At 36.5% G+C, this 18,039-nt stretch overlaps 1 protein-coding gene across 1 annotated transcript; it reads right to left on the bottom strand.

Moving 5' to 3' along the window:
* Positions 1-4,241: 4,241 nt before the first annotated feature.
* Positions 4,242-14,293, bottom strand: LOC149131713 (short-chain collagen C4-like). The gene is made up of 4 exons (XM_089338450.1): positions 13,998-14,293; positions 8,548-8,599; positions 5,761-5,835; positions 4,242-4,882 (listed from the first exon to the last, which is right to left on the bottom strand). The coding sequence occupies exons 1-4, from the start codon at positions 14,139-14,141 to the stop codon at positions 4,383-4,385; spliced, it is 771 nt and encodes a 256-aa protein (XP_089194576.1). The 5' UTR covers positions 14,142-14,293; the 3' UTR covers positions 4,242-4,382.
* Between the last annotated feature and the right edge of the window lie 3,746 nt (positions 14,294-18,039).

Consider the following 18,039-nt stretch of genomic DNA (forward strand, 5'->3'; position numbering starts at 1 on the left):
TAAAATGTAAGAAATAATAATTTGTTAAAGCATGTGTTAATCACCATGTACCCAGACATTGTGGACACCCTGTAGAGTTCGTTAGAATGCAGGTATTCCAACATGCAGGACGCCAGGGACAGCCGGGACCTCACTGTCTATGAATCGTCTTCGGAATTGATCTGTACCCGAATGACTAATCAGTGGCGAGTGACACTGACGGAAAGAGACATATTGTTCAAGCTACAGACGACTTTCGCATGATTTTATTTCGAGTGGACCATATCTCGAGATGATAACCCTCCCACACATAGCCACCTACCCTCAACGTTGGCACCATTGGGATTGGGGACATACTAGATCTGGTTAGGTTGGATGCAGCGTGCTACCGGGTACATCAGATATAATCAAGACCTGTACACCAGCGCCAGAGCAACAGTGGATTTATATCGGGGATTTCTTTTCCTAGACTAGGACACTAGCTGGGAGCTTAACACCTGGGAACACTAGAGGGTAAGTGGTAGTTCCCCATCCCTCAAAACCCAGGAAATTTCGTAGCATGGTCCCCACACTCGGATGCAGATTATGTACATATATATGCGTGTGTGTGTGTGTGTGTATTTGTGTGTGTGTCTTTGTGTGTGTCTTTTTGTGTGTGTGTGTGTGTTAGTGTGTGCGCGTGTTTGTGTGAGTGTGTGTGTGTGTGTTTGTGTGTGTGTGTTTGTGTGTGTGTGTGTGTGTGCGCGCGTTTGTGTATGTGTGTGTGTGTGCGCGCGCGCGTTTGTGTGTGTGTGTGTTTGTGTGTCTTTGTGTGTGTGTGTTGGTGTGTGTGTGCTTGTGTTTGTGTTTGTGTGTGTGTGTTTGTGTGTGTGTGGGCGTGTGTGTGTGTGTGTGTGTGTGTGTGTGTGTGTGTGTGTGTGTGTGTGTGTGTATCAGGTCATTCCATAAGATCTATTCGATTTTATCCTTTTTAAAATTGAATGAAAGTAAATAGTGTTTTAGAATGTCTAATGGAATTAAAATTATTTTGATGCATTTGTGTATTAACTAATTAAATATAATTTTACAGAATAATAGAATTAAAAATTCTGTGATTAAAACCCTATCTAACATAGAAGTATCCAAAGAATATTTGAGGCACATAATACTTTATGAGTACAAAGATGGAAAACCTGCAGCCGAAGCGACTCGAAACATGCACTCAGTTTATTGGAAAGAATGCTTAGATGAAAGAATTTCCAGAAGATGGTTTGCAAAGTTCTGAAGTGGAGATTTCAGCCTTGAAGAAGAACATCAAACAGGACGTCCAGTTTCGTTTGATGATAAACCGCTTGAAATATCAATTGAAGAAATCCTGCATTATCAGTTGAATATTTAACGATAACGCTTAGATGAAACCATACAATTGTTCATCGTCAACTTCAACAACTTGGAAAGGTTCCTAAAGTTGGGAAATGTGTGCCTCATGAATTGTCCGAGAGCAACCGCAAATCCCGAGTTCACATCTGCTCTTCTCTCCATTGTCGCGAACTTATTTCACCCTTTTTGGATAGACTTGTGACTAGTGACGAAAAATGAACAAAAACGGTTTCTTTACAATGGTGTAATGTTTTCATTAATCAAAGTAGTCGTTAGACACGGCCGTAATAAATTGACACGAAGCTTGATTCCCAATCACATGATTTTGGGTTCAGTCTCAATGTGTTGAACCTTAGGCAAATCTCTTCTACTATTGCCTCCAGCCGACCAACGCCTTTTGAGTGAATTTGGTAGAAGGAATCACAAGGCTGGCGCGGTTGAATGAACGTATCTACTGAAAGATCCAAAGTAATGTTCTCACATTTCATCTGTCGAATGGCAGAATGACCAGGAGTTGTTTCTATGTAGCCCAGTGGCTGAATAATTACGTTCTCTATCTGTGCATGCAGTCAGTAGATATCAAATTTAGCTATTAAATATTCTTTTTTCTAATCATTCACCACATATCTACATGTAGAATCTGCCAGTTAGCAGTCAAGATTCTGTCCAAAGTTCATGTTGTTAGCTAAACAAATTCAACAAGTCGAGCAGTAGAATGAGTTTGTATGTGAATCATACCTAATGAATGTAGGTTGTTTATGTTTATTCTGTCTTGGTTTTTACTTTCCTATGTTTTCTTTGTTCATCCGAGACTGCTCTGTAGCATTGACTGCTTTCACGGCTCCTTTGTGCAATCAACGGAAAAACATATCATCTGTCCAACATTCATTGCCCTGCATGAATTAGACGATAGGTCTTTTCTGTCGAGAATTACATAACCAAGAATGTTCTAATAGATAGAACATGGATGCTTCCAGCCTTTTATTTATACTTTCAGTTGAACCAAGTATTAGTTATCATTCCTGATACAGCTTTAACAGCAGCAGCCCATTTTCCCTGCACTGACAAGTGTTGGTGCATAAATACTAACCATGGACGTAAATTGTTTCAACTTGCAATTGTAGTTTCAATATAAGTCCAAAGAAACTATGAGGAAGCTCCGCCACATGCTGCACCAATTGCGTTTAAAAGAGAAATATACATTAACATAGGATATTCGCCTCCCGTTTAAGAATAGAGTTTATTCAAAAGCTTTTATCTGGACGTTATCAGGAAGCCGTGTTTCTGTGAGTACAATTATGTCGAGGATGCATCGAAATAGTTACTTCTTTATAAAAGCAATATGGCTGTCAAGTTTTGTGGAAACGGGTGTGTCTGAACATGTGCGTACATTCCAGCAAGGAAACTTAAGATTTGATTCCTTCAGAAATGCCATTTACTAATGTTATGTCGTGGGTATATACGTTTAGTGTAGAATGGGATTAAACAAATAAATAGACGGTTGTAGTTATCTAAAATATCCTTTTGCTGAAATATGGATTAAAACAGAACGCACTCTGTGCTACTCGAACGTAGGTACAATACTCAGCATTCACTTTTCAATAAACGACTGTTAAACCAACACACGTCGAACTAACATGGTAAACTAATACGATCGAACTAACACCGTCAACTACCGCTGACTGATCCCTCAGTTCCTGTTCATTGCATTCGGTTAGTCCACCTTCAGTCACGTGATGTGGGATCAGCATTCTCCTATAACACTTCCCCTTCTCTAGAATTAAACTCCGCTCGTAGTTTAATATTTCTTGCATTTACGGTCTATTTTAATTACTTTTGTCCGTTTACTTTTTCTCGAACTTAAACGTGTAATTACCACGAATGGTTTAGGTGTTGGTACATCAAACGTACCATAAAAGTCTTCCATCGGAATTTCGTTTGTTGTGACTGTTTCCTCAGTAAACCTCATTTTTTAAGTCGGTTCATAAGTCTTTTATGTTCATATTGGGAAATAACACTTTACTAATATGTTTAGCAATCACTCCGTCTTCCCACATTTCCTTGCATTGAAACATTTTGTATTATATTTGTTAGTATGTTGTCAACTTATTGTGACAGTCCCATGAAAGGGAAGAATGCTACTGTTATTTAGTCCTAGGTAATACTATCACTTCATCGTGCTGCTACTACATAAATCTCTCTGAGAGATTTAGAAATTAATCATTTCTATTCTCAAAAATCAGTGAACGTATTTCACTTGAAATATATATGTCTTCAAAGGCGGATGGGCATCGAGAGCTAGCAGGCCATGCTAGCTGGGCAGAAGTGCTTATCTCCACTTTGAAAACACAAGGACACAGAAAATGTGTCAAGTCCAACAGGAAACAGTGGTTTTCTTCCCTTTCGTGCGATTGCTACATTAAGTTGACAACATACTATCACTTTATCGTGTTACAACTGCATAAATCACTCTGAGAGATTCAGAAACATATTCGTATTTGATACTCGCTGGTGATATAACTTCTGATTGTAGTGCATCAGTGTTTAGGTAATAGTACAATGTTTGAGGGTAACGTGTACCGATTTTGAAATATGTCAATTAATCTTGTGGTGGGGTCACGAGGTTGTATAAATACAGATTAAAAAATAGGTCGTGAGAGGATTACTACTTACATTCCTGTCGAAAATGATGGAATCATCATATACATCTATGATATTACTTCAAGTGGGGTTTGTTAATATTTAAGAGAGAACACAAAATACAGTTAAACGAAATATTATTTTATTTCCACATTTTAGATATATGAACTGTTCCTTATACAACGTTTTCTAGAATTATTCGCTCAGCTTTGCATTGTTCTATTAGCATAATTCTCATATTCTCTGTTAACTAGTAGGGAAGAGTATTTTAACGATTTATATGACTAGGATAAAATATTATCAAACAGAATTAAAAATGTCTATATTGTTTTATGATATCATATTATGTCTTGTAATTGGTCAACATAAGTTTTCCTAGAGAAGCAAATTCAACTATATTCCGTTCAATATTTACTGCACACAACGCAGCTTAATTCTCGACCATTGACATACGGTGGACATGGCAATGAACCACAAATTCCCTCCACGAAATATAATAAAGCTCCATTTTCGTTTCTGTAACCTGCTGGATCAGCTTCTGGTGCATGGTCCACACACACATATTCAATTCTGCCCTTATGTCCATGATGCCCGGTCATCAAATATCCTGAATATTCAGTTGACCAACCAGGGTAACACTGTGTCCTGGCTGGTAACATCATAACAACAGCAGGTTGTCGTGTCAAACAGACAGCACACGGAACGTTGTGTTCATCAATTGATTCAGCGTTAGGAAAAGGAAAAAATTTTTGCCTAGTGCTATGATTTATTTCATATTCACTTCCATATATGAGACCATATCTTTCAACTGCTGTAGTATAATTGGCCCAAATGGGGTCGTTAGGTAAACATAAGAGATTACTTCCGCCACCTGTTTGGTTATATATTGATCCACCAACAACACCTAGAATTGGTAAGAATATATCAAGTCAATAAAATATAAAGTTAAGTCATGTGTGAAATGAATGAAAGATGGATTAAAAGAAATCCTTGGAAAGGAGCTTTCAATTTTAAGTTTGCTATTATAAAAGACACAGATACGTGTTTGTGCGTTATTGGGTCTAAGTGTGTATGTATGTGTGTGTGTGTTTGTGTCTATGTGTGTGCGTGTGTGGGAGGGTATGTTTGAACATTGACTGTCTTTACGTGTGTGCGTTTTGTGTGTATGTTGTTATATATATATATATATATATATATATATATGTTGTAGGTGTACGCTTAGATATTTGTGCTGGTAATATGTAATAACATATCTAGATACAAGGCTGCAGATGGTTGTGTGCTGATATCGAAAGATTGTGAAGGGAAGGCCGTTACGTCACGCATTTTCTCTAAAATGCAAAACACGATTTCGTTCAATTCCTATGTTGTGAGATTGATTGGGGAAGAGGTGGAAAATATTGGATTCTGACTGGAAAGTTCAGAATTGCCTTACCATGGTGCACTAGCGTCATGACGTGCTGATTTAGTGCGTAGCTAATGGATACAGTCCTTAGGTAACTATATTCTGTGTTTGGCTTGAAGTGTACTTCCGATGATACCCTGTTCGTGTCATCAATCTTCACAAGATTCATACTTCGTCTATGACCAAATGAATTCAACGGAGTAAGTAGTCTTGTGTAATCTCAAGAGAATCTATAAGCGTCACTTAAAACGTGATATACTATAATAGGATAAACGTTTGTGTAGATGAGAAGGAGGGAGGGAGAGGGAGAGATTAAGAGAAAGAAAAAGGAAGAAAGAAAGAAATAGAGAGAGAGATTAGAAACAGAATATACTAACCATCATATACCAGAGTTGAATTACGTGGACAGGTTGTTCTACCCCACCGGGTATAGAGGGATCCAGGACCGGGTCCTACGAAATTTAAAGGGAAACAATGTTGTTTAAAAGAAATAATTGGTGAACCATGTAGGAAAGAATTTCTTGGCTACACATTAATGAATTGGGGAGACAATGATTGGACGATAGGAAGGAAGGAAAGAAGGAAAGAAGGAAGGAAGGAAGGAAGGAAGGAAGGAAGGAAAGAAAGAAAGAAAGAAAGAAAGAAATAAAGAAAGAAAGAAGGAAGGAAGGAAAGAAGGAAAGAAGGAAAGAGAGAAGAAAAGAAAGAGAGAAAGAAAGACAGAAAGAAAGAAAGAAGTAAGAAAGAAAGTAAGAAAGAAAGAAAGAATGAAAGAATGAATGAATTAAATAAAGAAAGAAAGAAAGAAAGAAAGAAAGAAAGAAAGAAAGAAAGAAAGAAAGAAAGAAAGAAAAAAAAAAAAAAGAAAGAAAGAAAGAAAGAAAGGGTTTGAAACTTCTTTGTACTTTGAACGTAAATCTGATTCCGGGAAAGAATCACCGACGCCTCTGGGTGAATGAATACTTTTAGTGACTCGTCAAGATTTGCATGATTCATCACTAATTCACTTCTCGGCCGAATTGAATGAGGTTTTCTTAGCAACGATGATCCAGTCTTTAACTAAATTTTATGGTAAAGTAATTCAAGGTTGGTGAATTAAATAAAGGACTAGAACAAAATAGGAGGGTAAGGCGAAAATTTGACTTTGAATCAACTTATATTGGTTAGTTTTAAAGGAATGTATATAATTAGGTTAATAAGAAAGTGCTCATTGCGACGAAATTATGGTGAAGATTATTAGCTAAGAAAATGTTGTATGAATTAAAGTGACTAAAAAAATATAGTAAGTAATCCCAAAAGCTGATTTTTCATCAAACCATCTCAGCTATTGTTAAAGAAAACAGTACAGTAGCTATGTTCAATGGAAGTTCTATATGGGATGAAATTTATGACCAAAAACTCGCCTAAAAAATGTGCTACAAAAGTGGTGTGTCTTTAAGTGATCACGGAAAACCAATCATTGTAACAAATTGATATATTTTTGTCATTCTAAGATATTGATCACTAAGCTTTATACTAGTTATCGCTTAAATATATCCTCTGTAGCCGCTGCAAGGCACTTCTTTCTCCGTATCGTTGGTAAAAGAACTCCAAGAAACGAATCTTATGGTGGGAGCTTTCTCAAAAAATATTAGCTACAAAATCAGTTATGTGGCTTTAAGTGACGAAAGGGTAAAGCTGATAATTTTTAAAAAATCAAAATACTTGTTTCTTTTTCAGAGAAGAAATGTATTATTTAAAGTGAAATGAAATCGTTGAATGAGACAAATATGTTGGGGAAAGACCTGTCTAAAATTATTAAACAGTTATGAAATTTATTTTTGCGATTTCATATTTTTATTATTTGTTTTTATGAATCTACATATTAAAAACATATTAAAATACAAATTTCGCTCATTACAACTAATTGTTAATGAGTTAATTAGAATATAACATTATTTCAAAATAAAAATTGTTTCTAAATATGTTTATTTATAACAGATATGCCGCTATTAATTGATTTTTAATTTTAGGTGCAAAGAGAATTTTAACATTTGTAAAATATCTGTATTTAAAAGAGATTTAGAATAGTATCATTTTTAAAATACCAAGGTGAATATAATTAATTATAACGAAAGAAGTGTTGCCGTTAAAAATACGAATTAGAATGAGAAATGCAGGCACAAAATTTCTAGAATATTCTTAACTATTAGACCTTCAAAAGTACAGAATATGCAATAATAATTAGGCCACAAATAGTACGGAACACGAAGGTAGAAAACATTAACTATTGGTGTTGAAGTTAAAATTTAGTGACTGAAATACTACGACTGAAATTATTCGAAATGCAAGGGATTTCTGGAGCAACGTTATTCGACTGCGATGGTTAGTGAGAGATCAGCAAATGTCTCCAGGTCGAACATCGGCTTCTCTGCATTGAGAGGTGACAGCTGCTGTACTACGGACATGCGATATTAATCTCACAGAAAAGAAACAGAAGTCTAATTCTTCAAGCTGGATCAGCCGGCAAGGGATCTAGGGGTATACCAGAAAAGAGATGAGCAGATTGTACTCACAGTCTAGTGTTTGGTTACGCTTGTCAACCTAACCGGTAATCTTAATAACAATTACTTCCCTCTGAATGGGCTCTCTAAAACTGGTGCATGATTTATCTACAACCACCAGACTCGCAGAATTAGGGAGCAACAACAATATGTGGATGGCTTATTGGTTCTGTTTCTTACAAAGGGTGCAACCTAGAATTTCTTATTGTTTACACTAACATTAGATCTCAACTGATAATATTTCTTACAACCTATTTTTCCAGATTATATTCTTACATGTACACAAAATTGCTTTCATTTATTGACGTGGTCCCGCATATAAACCCTTATAAACATAGCTAATATCATAGCATAAGAGGGTTACTTTTTATTAACGAAATTATGGTAAAGTACAAGACAATTTCAAATGAATTTAGGGAAGTAACTAAAAGTTGTGTATTTTGTTGAGCAGATAGGGTAAGTACTGAAAAACGATTGGAACCCGGAAAATATTTGAAGCCAGTAGGTGAGGAGACGCGTTTATATGATTTTAGCTCAAAGAGATTGAAACAGAATATTTAATCAGGTCCCCGAACATTTCTTTGACGTTTTGATCTTGCACGATATAAAATTAGTTCTTACTTGGCGTGTGAACAGCTTTATCATCGAGAGATTTCTTGGAAAGGAAACGGTTCTGTGAAAAAATAGAAATAACATCACGGAAATAGATTTTCAGATAATTCATCAATGATTACAATTTGAAGCTAAACAATACAATAATGGCACTTTTGGACAGCTTCTTTGGGAGATTTGTGTGACAACTTCATTGTTAATTCCACCAAATTTACATTGTTGTGTTACAGCTTGGTGGTTTACTGCTTTCTTACCGCTTCTGTGCATCGGAACTCCTTTATTTCATGCTTTTCTTTGGCAAAAGAATATCCATCACAATAAGAGCTAATTAAGTGTAACGAATGAAAGCACTCACGGAGAATGTAGCAAATGCATTTGGAAAAACTAAACTTCCAGTTTGTAAATCTACAAACAAGTGGGTAGATATCCCAGAATCAATACATTTCGCGTTCTACGTAAACTACATTTAAAAATATATTTACCTCGCTGTGCGCGTTTATTCAGCCGAAGGCCCCGCGAATTCCAAATGAACAATGGCGAACAAACATAAATTGAAAATTCTGAACGTATTTACACCATTCTCCGTGCGAGTTTACACATACTGAGAGATACATGGTTTGGGAATTTTATTCTTCTTTCAAGCAATTAGGTACTTATTGTACCCTGACTTTACATATATATTCTCCATGTTTCCATTAACTTCGCTGACCATTTTATCATTATTTTTTAATGATAATGATAACTTATTTGAAATTTGAATTTATACTTGCTCGCTAATGTACGTTCGGATGTGGTGGTGCCTTCAACTGAACAAATAAACGTGGAAAGTTAAATACAATTCTCAAAATACTTTTTGTAGATGAGCTTTATGTGCCAATACGACACAGAAAGCGAAATCAATCACTACTGGTATATCTACACTACTGCTTGTAGATTTAAGAAATGGAAGAACCATTTTTTCCAAATGTATTTGCTATATTCTTCATGTATGTTGACGTATAGTGAGAGAGATGTGGTTTTGGAGAGATTTATTTTTCTTTCAAGGAAAAGGATACTTATTTTCATACTTCTTTTGTTACTAGCCCACTTTATTTTTTAGTTACTAGCCCAATTCTTTTAATTACTAACCCAATTCTTTTAGTTACTATCCCAATTCTTTTAGTTACTATCTCAATTCTTTTAGTTACTAACCCTTTTATATTTTAAGTTTTACATATTAGTTTAATTTGTTTTCGTTTTCCGTTTTTCGTTTCCCGCTTTTTCATTTCTACGTGTAATAAATGCTGCCTTCACAGCTCCTCGCGTTACTTCTATTATACAATTTTTACTTCGTTATATGTGATTTCCAACTATACAAGGTGTCTGAGTATTTCTCAACGTATGAAATTATTAGTAGTTTCAATTAACGAAGTGAAAATTCACGTAATGTCTGCGCTTTTGTTCATTACAGTGTCATTTCTTCAAAGGTCAGTCTTTACATTGTACGTCTTGCAGACATTTTGATTATATTCAGAGGAAAGAAAAAGTAAATAAAATTATAATAAGGCGATGAATAATTAGTATAGGGAGCACACACAACGTTTTATCGTACTATGACCAAGACATTTTACACTGAGAAATATCGGTATATATATATATATATATATATATATATATATATATATATATAGGAAGGAATTTCAACCATGTTTCGTGGTCTGCTACCACAACAGTTCCTTTATAGGATCCAGTTAGCTCAAGACATCATCAGGAGGAACCACGTCCGCTTTCGGCCCCTACTCCTCTACCGTTTTGACGTGGCGAGGCCACCCCCTTTCGGAGGTGTCTTCAGCCCTGGTGTTGGCCTCTTCGATGCAGCATCAACGAGTGTCAGCGTCCGACTGTTTGTCACGTCAAATTCCCCTTTTTATACCTGCTGCTAGGCTCCAGCAGGCTGCACCAGCAAGTTGTCACGTGACACTGTCTAAATTTCCCGCTGCTAGGGTCCAGTCGGCAGCCCCAGCAAGTTGTCACATGACACTGTCTAAACTTTAACTGACAATGGAGGGCGCGAAGCCACTTCAGTGTCAGCCTGTCTCACCTACGCATGTTATGACTTTGAAGCCATATTTGGTCTTCCCGCTTCAGCCATGTATAGAAGCTGGCTTTTTCGACCGCCTCTTGTATCCTCCTTATCAGTTTTCTCAGTTCGAGCTTGAAAACGCAAATCTTCTCTTGAATAGCGCTGTCATTTTCCTTTCAATGAAGCCTCTATCCTCCACTGCCAGATAGTAGTACTCGACAGTCCATCCCTGTTCTCTGCACTCTTCGATTAGTTTCTCGTATCTCTTCTCCTTCCGTTTCTCTGCATTGTCGATGTTTTCTTCCCATGGTACTGTCAGTTCTAGCAAGATTCCTATTCTCCTTTCTGTGTTCCATATGACTAAGTCTGGTCTTTTTGTTGTTATTATAAGTGGAAAATTTGCTAGACTTCCCAAATCCGTGGCCAGCTCCCAGTATCCCTTCCATCTTTCGTCTATCTCGTATATTTTATTTGGAGGCCTGATCTTATGTCCTTTTCCCTCCTTCTGGAAGTATATTTTCCTGCGTTTTTCCACTTTGGGGTACTCTCCCCTACGGAACCCCACAATCTTCTCCTTGAGTGCTGCGCTTATGACAGCGAGGACTTGATTATGGCTCCATGTATACCTTTCTAGTGATAGTCTGCAGCTTGACAGAACATGTCTCAACGTCGCTTTCTCTCCGCATCCACATTCATCGGTTGTTTTTATGTTCCATCGGACTAAGTTCGCCGGTGAGGGTAGAACGTTGAAGGTAGACTTGATCAGGAAGGCTGTTCTTGCTTGTTCCCAAGCCCAAAGTTCTTTCCATGAGATTCTGCGACTGACCACGTTTTCCTCCCATCTCAGGCACAGCCCCTGTTGACTACATTGCACCAAATGTACATTCCGCCTTTCTTCTTATATATACATACATACATACATATGTATATATATATATATATATATATATATATATATATATATATACATATATATATATATATATATATATATATATATATATATATATATATATATATATATATATATATATATATATATATATGTATATGTATATGTATATGTATGTATTAGTTTAACGCTCCGGAAAACTGGAAGCGTCAATTACGTTTCGACCGTATGCTCTTCGACAGAAAAGATTAAGAGGAAAAAAAGGAGAGGAAAAAAACTGTGCAACTTCCGGCGCGCCAACAAGGCGATATATACGCGTTTGTGTGTATGTATGTGTGCATCCTCTGGTGTGTGAATGCGCGTTTGTTCGTGTATATATGTCTGCCATTTAGGGAGACATGCATATATTTATATATGCTAAAATATTTAATCGTGATTTACTGCTTCAGGTTGTACCTTCGACGAAAGAACAAGGTGGGGCGTTGTGTTCCTGAGCAAAACCATTTACATTGCACTGCAATTATATCGACAGCAGTCCGTATGGCACGTTTCTGCACCAGTTCATTGCTTTGACGGAGTGAGTTTATGTAAAGCCAATGATTTGAACTCTGGAAACGAATCATCCGTGTAATTCTACGGCAATAAAATGCGAAAACGTTACCCGACGGAAAAGTCTATGGTGCATGTATATAGTTGTGTATGACTCTATGTGTGTACGCGTGTGTAATCGTGTGTGCATGCTTGTGTCATTGTGTGTGTGTGTACATCTCTCTCTCTCCCTCCCTCTCTCTCCCTCCCTCTCTCTCTCTCTCTCTCTATATATATATATATATATATATATATATATATATATACATATCCAGATATAAATACACACACACACATATATATGTGTGTGTATATATATATATATATATATATACATATATATATATATATATACGCAGACTCAAATATATACATAAATCGGTACATCCATGCATGTTCATGTATGTATGCACACGAGAGAAGCCGACGCACACATACGTATGTATAAAGCTTCTTTATGTAAACTATTTCGGCAAGAAATGTCAAACTATATCTTACAACCTGGAACAGGATTCATTGTTGACATGAAAACTAACTTAAACTTTTGTAATTGTATGGCTTTGCTACGAATAGTAATTGACAAATTCATTGCTTTCCTTTTTTCAATACTGTCTAACGCAGAACCTTTCTGGGGCTTTTATAATTGTCGTCTACAATACTGAATATTTCATGATAATGATCAAATTCCGCTTAGTTGCGCCTTGTCTTTATCCTTTCGGGGTCCATAAATTCAGAAGTTATTCATCACTGGTGTCTAAGGAATCGAACTAGAAGCTCCTGAAATTTATGACCATTTGCCAAAATTTGGAAGCAAGATATATAACGTCCAGGCAACTATCTATCTATCTATCTATCTATCTATCTATCTATCTATCTATCTATCTATCTATCTATGAAACCGTCAGTCTGTCTGTCTGCCTATCTACCCATACACATAAATATCTATTTAGCAATTGCTAGATAGTTCTGTCTATTTGTTTAACCACATTAAAAAGCACCTATCCATCAATGTGTGCGTACATATATATTTACATATACGAACCATATATATATATATATATATATATATATATATATATATATATATATAACACGACTACATTACCTCTACCGGTCCGGCTCTCTTTAATATTATACCAGAATACATTAAATGGGAAACAGATCATATTAAAAAATGTCAATAGTTCTCAGGACAAATTTCCCGCAAATAATCACCGAACCAACCCCCTACACCCGGATATATCTCCAACAATAAAACCTTTACTAGCGCGGGCCATAGGGATTCACATATGTCTGAGGTTTGAATCACGATCTAAAAGGCTCCGCAAGTGGTGCTACTCAGTTGGACATGGGTCTATACTGGCGAAAACATCTAAGTTATATATATATATATCTATAAATATATATATATATATATATAAATTCAGAATAGTGGTACAACAAGGCACCGATAATATATATATATCAATAGATAGAAAGATAGATAGATTTCAAATTTACAGAAATCAAAGTAAAAGGACAGGTGTACAAACCACAAGCAGGAATATAAGTTCAAAGCCCCGGTACAATGGAAAAGTCTTTTATCTTTCAACCGCACGCTCTTCGACGGAAAGGATGAAGAGGATAAAAACGGAGACAATAAAAAACCCGGAGAGAGAAAAGAATGTGTAGAGATCATGTGTGTGTGTGTGTGTGTTTGTGTGTATGTGTGTATGCATGAATATATATATATAAAAATACGTGTATACATATATATACATCTACACATACATATATCTAAGTCTTCACAAATATATATACGTGTGTACGTATGTATGTGTTCATGCATGTATGAATGTATGTATGTTTGTATGTATATATGTACGTATAAATTTCTCGCATTTCAAAATACAGAAACTCCCAGCGTCCATTACTTACTGCGGTTGATTTCTCTTCCATCTTTCTGGTCCTGGCATCTAAATGAAGAATCGTGATGGTCAACACGAGAAGCAGTCCAAAAGTTATAAAAGAAGAAATGGAAAATCGCTGCGAAATGATTCTCCCCACTTTTGCGATATCCATTGTGGTGACGGTCGTCCGTGCTGCCTCTTATTTCGTTTTGGTTTTATGATAAATCTGAAGTTGATGTAAGCTGGAGATTATAATTGTGAGCTTCTCGCCTTTGGATCGTAACTGAAGATTGTTAACGTGTGATTCTCGCTTTTTGATTTTGTTCACTCTCCACAACCCAACTCTGCCGAAAATCTAATCGTAAATTCAGGAACCAATGAGATTGATATAACACTAATTGTGGGTGTCTCCCTTTAAATGACACCTTTTGTGATTGGATGGAGATGATCTACGATTGACACACGCAATACTCAGCAAAATATTTTGCTGACATCGGCAGAAATTTGTAAAATGAAACAGAAATTCCAGTTTATTTTAGGATTCTAATATATTTATTTCCTAACGTTTGTATTCAATTTACTTCTTTATTTTTCCGAAACTGTTTTAATATTCATTTAGAGAACTAATTTGTACGTTCAATATCTGTACTGACTATAACTGCAAAGCTTTATTTAATGAAGTCTAGTGTTTTTATTGGTTAGTTCAGAACAACATGATGTTACAGATTATTCGAATTTATTTACGCTTAATCTTATTAAAATATTTCTGGTGACGACAAATTTATGATAATCAAAATGTCATTTGCTTGTGTGTGTGTCTGTGTGTGTCTGTGTGTGTGTGCGTAGTGCCATAAAATTCTCCAAGGTGTCCACAAAGTCTGGGCACTTGGAGTAAATAAAATCATGACATAAACAATTAAATATAAGAAATAATTATTTGTGAAATATGTGTTAATCCCCATGTCGGTACATGGAGTAAATAAAATTTTAAGATAAACAATAAAATGTAAGAAATAATAATTTGTTAAAGCATGTGTTAATCACCATGTACCCAGACATTGTGGACACCCTGTAGAGTTCGTTAGAATGCAGGTATTCCAACATGCAGGACGCCAGGGACAGCCGGGACCTCACTGTATATGAATCGTCTTCGGAATTGATTTGTACCCGAATGACTAATCAGTAGCGAGTGACACTGACGGAAAGAGACATATTGTTCAAGCTACAGACGACTTTCGCATGATTTTAATTCGAGTGGACCATATCTCGAGATGATAACCCTCCCACACATAGCCACCTACCCTCAACGTTGGCACCATTGGGATTGGGGACATACTAGATCTGGTTAGGTTGGATGCAGCGTGCTACCGGGTACATCAGATATAATCAAGACCTGTACACCAGCGCCAGAGCAACATTGGATTTATATCGGGGATTTCTTTTCCTAGACTAGGACACTAGCTGGGAGCTTAACACCTGGGAACACTAGTGGATAAGAGGTAGTTCCACATCCCTCAAAACCCAGGAACTTTCGTACCATGGTCTCCTCACTCGGATGCAGATTATGTACATATATGTGTGTGTGAGTGTGTGTTTGTGTGTGTGTTTTTTTGTGTGTGTGTGTGTGTGTGTGTTTGTGTGTGTGTATGTGTGTGCTTGTGTGTGTGTGTGTGTGTGTGTTTGTGTGTGTGTGTGTGTGTGTGTGTGTGTGTGTGTGTGTGCGTGTGTGTGTGTGTGTGTGTGTGTGTGTATCAGGTCATCCCATAACTTCTATCCGATTTTATCCTTTTTAAAATTGACTGAAAGTAAATAGTATTTTAGAATGTCTAACGGAATTAAAAATTCCTTTTATGCATTTGTGTATTAACTAATTAAAAATAATTTTACAGAATAATAGAATTAAAACTTCTTTGATTAAAACCCTTTCTAACATGGAAGTATCCAAAGAATATTTGAGGCACATAATGCGTTGTGAGTACAAAAATGGAAAACCTGCAGCCGAAGCGACTCGAAACATACACTCAGTTTATGGGAAAGAATGCTTAGATGAAAGAACTTCCAGAAGATGGTTTGCAAAATTCTGAAGTGGAAATTTCAGCCTTGAAGATGAAGATCGAACAGGACGTCCAGTTTCGTTTGATGATAAGCCCCTTCAGATATCAATTGAAGAAAATCCTGCATTTTGATTTGGAGAATTAACGATAAATCTTAGTTAAAACCATACAACTGTTCATTGCCATCTTCAACAACTTGGAAAGGTTCCTACAGTTGGGAAATGTGTGACTCATGAATTGAGCGAGAGCAACCGCAAATCCCGAGTTCACATCTGCTCTTCTCGCCATTCTCGCGAACTCATTTCACCCTTTTTGGATAGACTTGTGACTGGTGACGAAAAATGGACAAAAACGGTTTCTTTTCAATGGTGTAATGTTTTCATTAATCAAAGTAGTCGTTAGACACGGTCGTAATAAATTGACACGAAGTTTGCTTCCCAACCACATGGTTGTGAGTTCAGTCCCAATGTGTTGCACCTTAGGCAAGTGTCTTCTACTATTGCCTCCAGCCGACCAACGCCTTGTGAGTAAATTTGGTAGACGGAAACTCAAGGCTGGCGCGGTTGAATGAACTTATCTACTGAAAGATCCAAAGTAATGTTCTCACATTTCATCTGTCGAATGGCAGAATGGCCAGGAGTTGTTTCTATGTAGCCCAGTGGCTGAATAATTACGTTCTCTATCTGTGCATGCAGTCAGTAGATATCAAATTTAGCTATTAAATATTCCATTTTCTAATCATTCAACACTTATCTATATGTAGAATCTTCCGGTTATGTCGAGGATGCATCGAAACAGTTACTTCTTTATAAAAGCAATATGGCTGTCAAGTTTTGTGGAAACGGGCGTGTCCGAACATGTACGTACATTCCAGCAAGGAAACTTAAGATTTGATTGCTTCATACATGCCATTTTCTAATGTTATGTCGTGGGTTTATACGTTTAGTATATAATGGTATTAAACAAATAAATAGATGGTTGTAGTTATCTAAAATATCCTTTTGCTGAAATAAGGATTAAAACCGAACGCACTCTGTGCTACTCGAACGTAGGTACAATACTCAGCATTCACTTTTCAATAAACGACTGTTAAACCAAGACACGTCGAAATAACACGGTAAATTAATACGATCGAACTAACACCGTCAACTATCTCTGACTGATCACTCAGTTCCTGTTCATTGCATTCGGTTAGTCCACCTTCAGTCACGTGATGGAGGACCAGCATTCTCTCATAACACTTCCCCTTTTCTAGAATCAAACTCCGCTGGTAGTTTAATATTTCTTGCATTTACGGTCTATTTTAAATACTTTTGTTCGTTTACTTTTTCTCGAACTTGAACGTGTAATTACCACGAATGGTTTAGGTGTTGGTACATCAAACGTACCATAAAAGTTTTCCATCGGAATTTCCTTTCTTGTAACTGCTTCCTCAGTAAACCTCATTTATTAAGTCGGTTCATAAGTCTTTTATGTTCATATTGGGAAATAACACTTTACTAATATGTTTAGCAATCACTCCGTCTTCCCACATTTCCTTGCATTGAAAAATTTTGTATTATATTTGTTAGTATGTTATCAACTTTAAGTGACAGTCCAATGAAAGGGAAGAATTCTACTGTTATTTAGTCCTAGGTCATACTATCACTTCATCGTGCTGCTACTACATAAATGTCTCTGAGATATTTAGAAATATATTATTTCTATTCGCAAAAATCAGTGAATGTATTTCACTTGAAATATATATGTTTTCAAAGGCGGATGGGCATCGAAAGCTATGCTACTCCAGACTGATGATGAGCAATATCTCAGAAACTAGTCTTAGGAAGTTGACTTTGCTGGGCAGAAGTGCTTATCCCCACTTTGAAAACACAAGGACACAGAAAATGTGTCAAGTCCAACAGGAAACAGTGGCGTTCTTCCCCTTCGTGCGATTGCTACATTAAGTTGACAACATACTATCACTTTATCGTGCTGCTGCTGCATAAATCACTCTGAGAGATTCAGAAATATATT

The sequence above is a fragment of the Octopus bimaculoides genome, chromosome 20 (assembly GCF_046866305.1).
Source record: "Octopus bimaculoides isolate indiv1 chromosome 20, ASM4686630v1, whole genome shotgun sequence".
Classification (NCBI taxonomy): Eukaryota; Metazoa; Mollusca; class Cephalopoda; order Octopoda; family Octopodidae; genus Octopus; species Octopus bimaculoides.

Excerpts from the sequence above, each read along its gene's own strand:
- LOC149131713 (XM_089338450.1), bottom strand. The coding sequence starts at position 14,141 with ATGGATATCGCAAAAGTGGGGAGAATCATTTCGCAGCGATTTTCCATT. Across the intron at positions 8,600-13,997 it reads TGGAAGAGAAATCAACCGCA|AACCGTTTCCTTTCCAAGAA; the intron begins GTAAGTAATGGA and ends ATTTTTTCACAG. Across the intron at positions 4,883-5,760 it reads TTCAACTCTGGTATATGATG|GTGTTGTTGGTGGATCAATA; the intron begins GTTAGTATATTC and ends TACCAATTCTAG.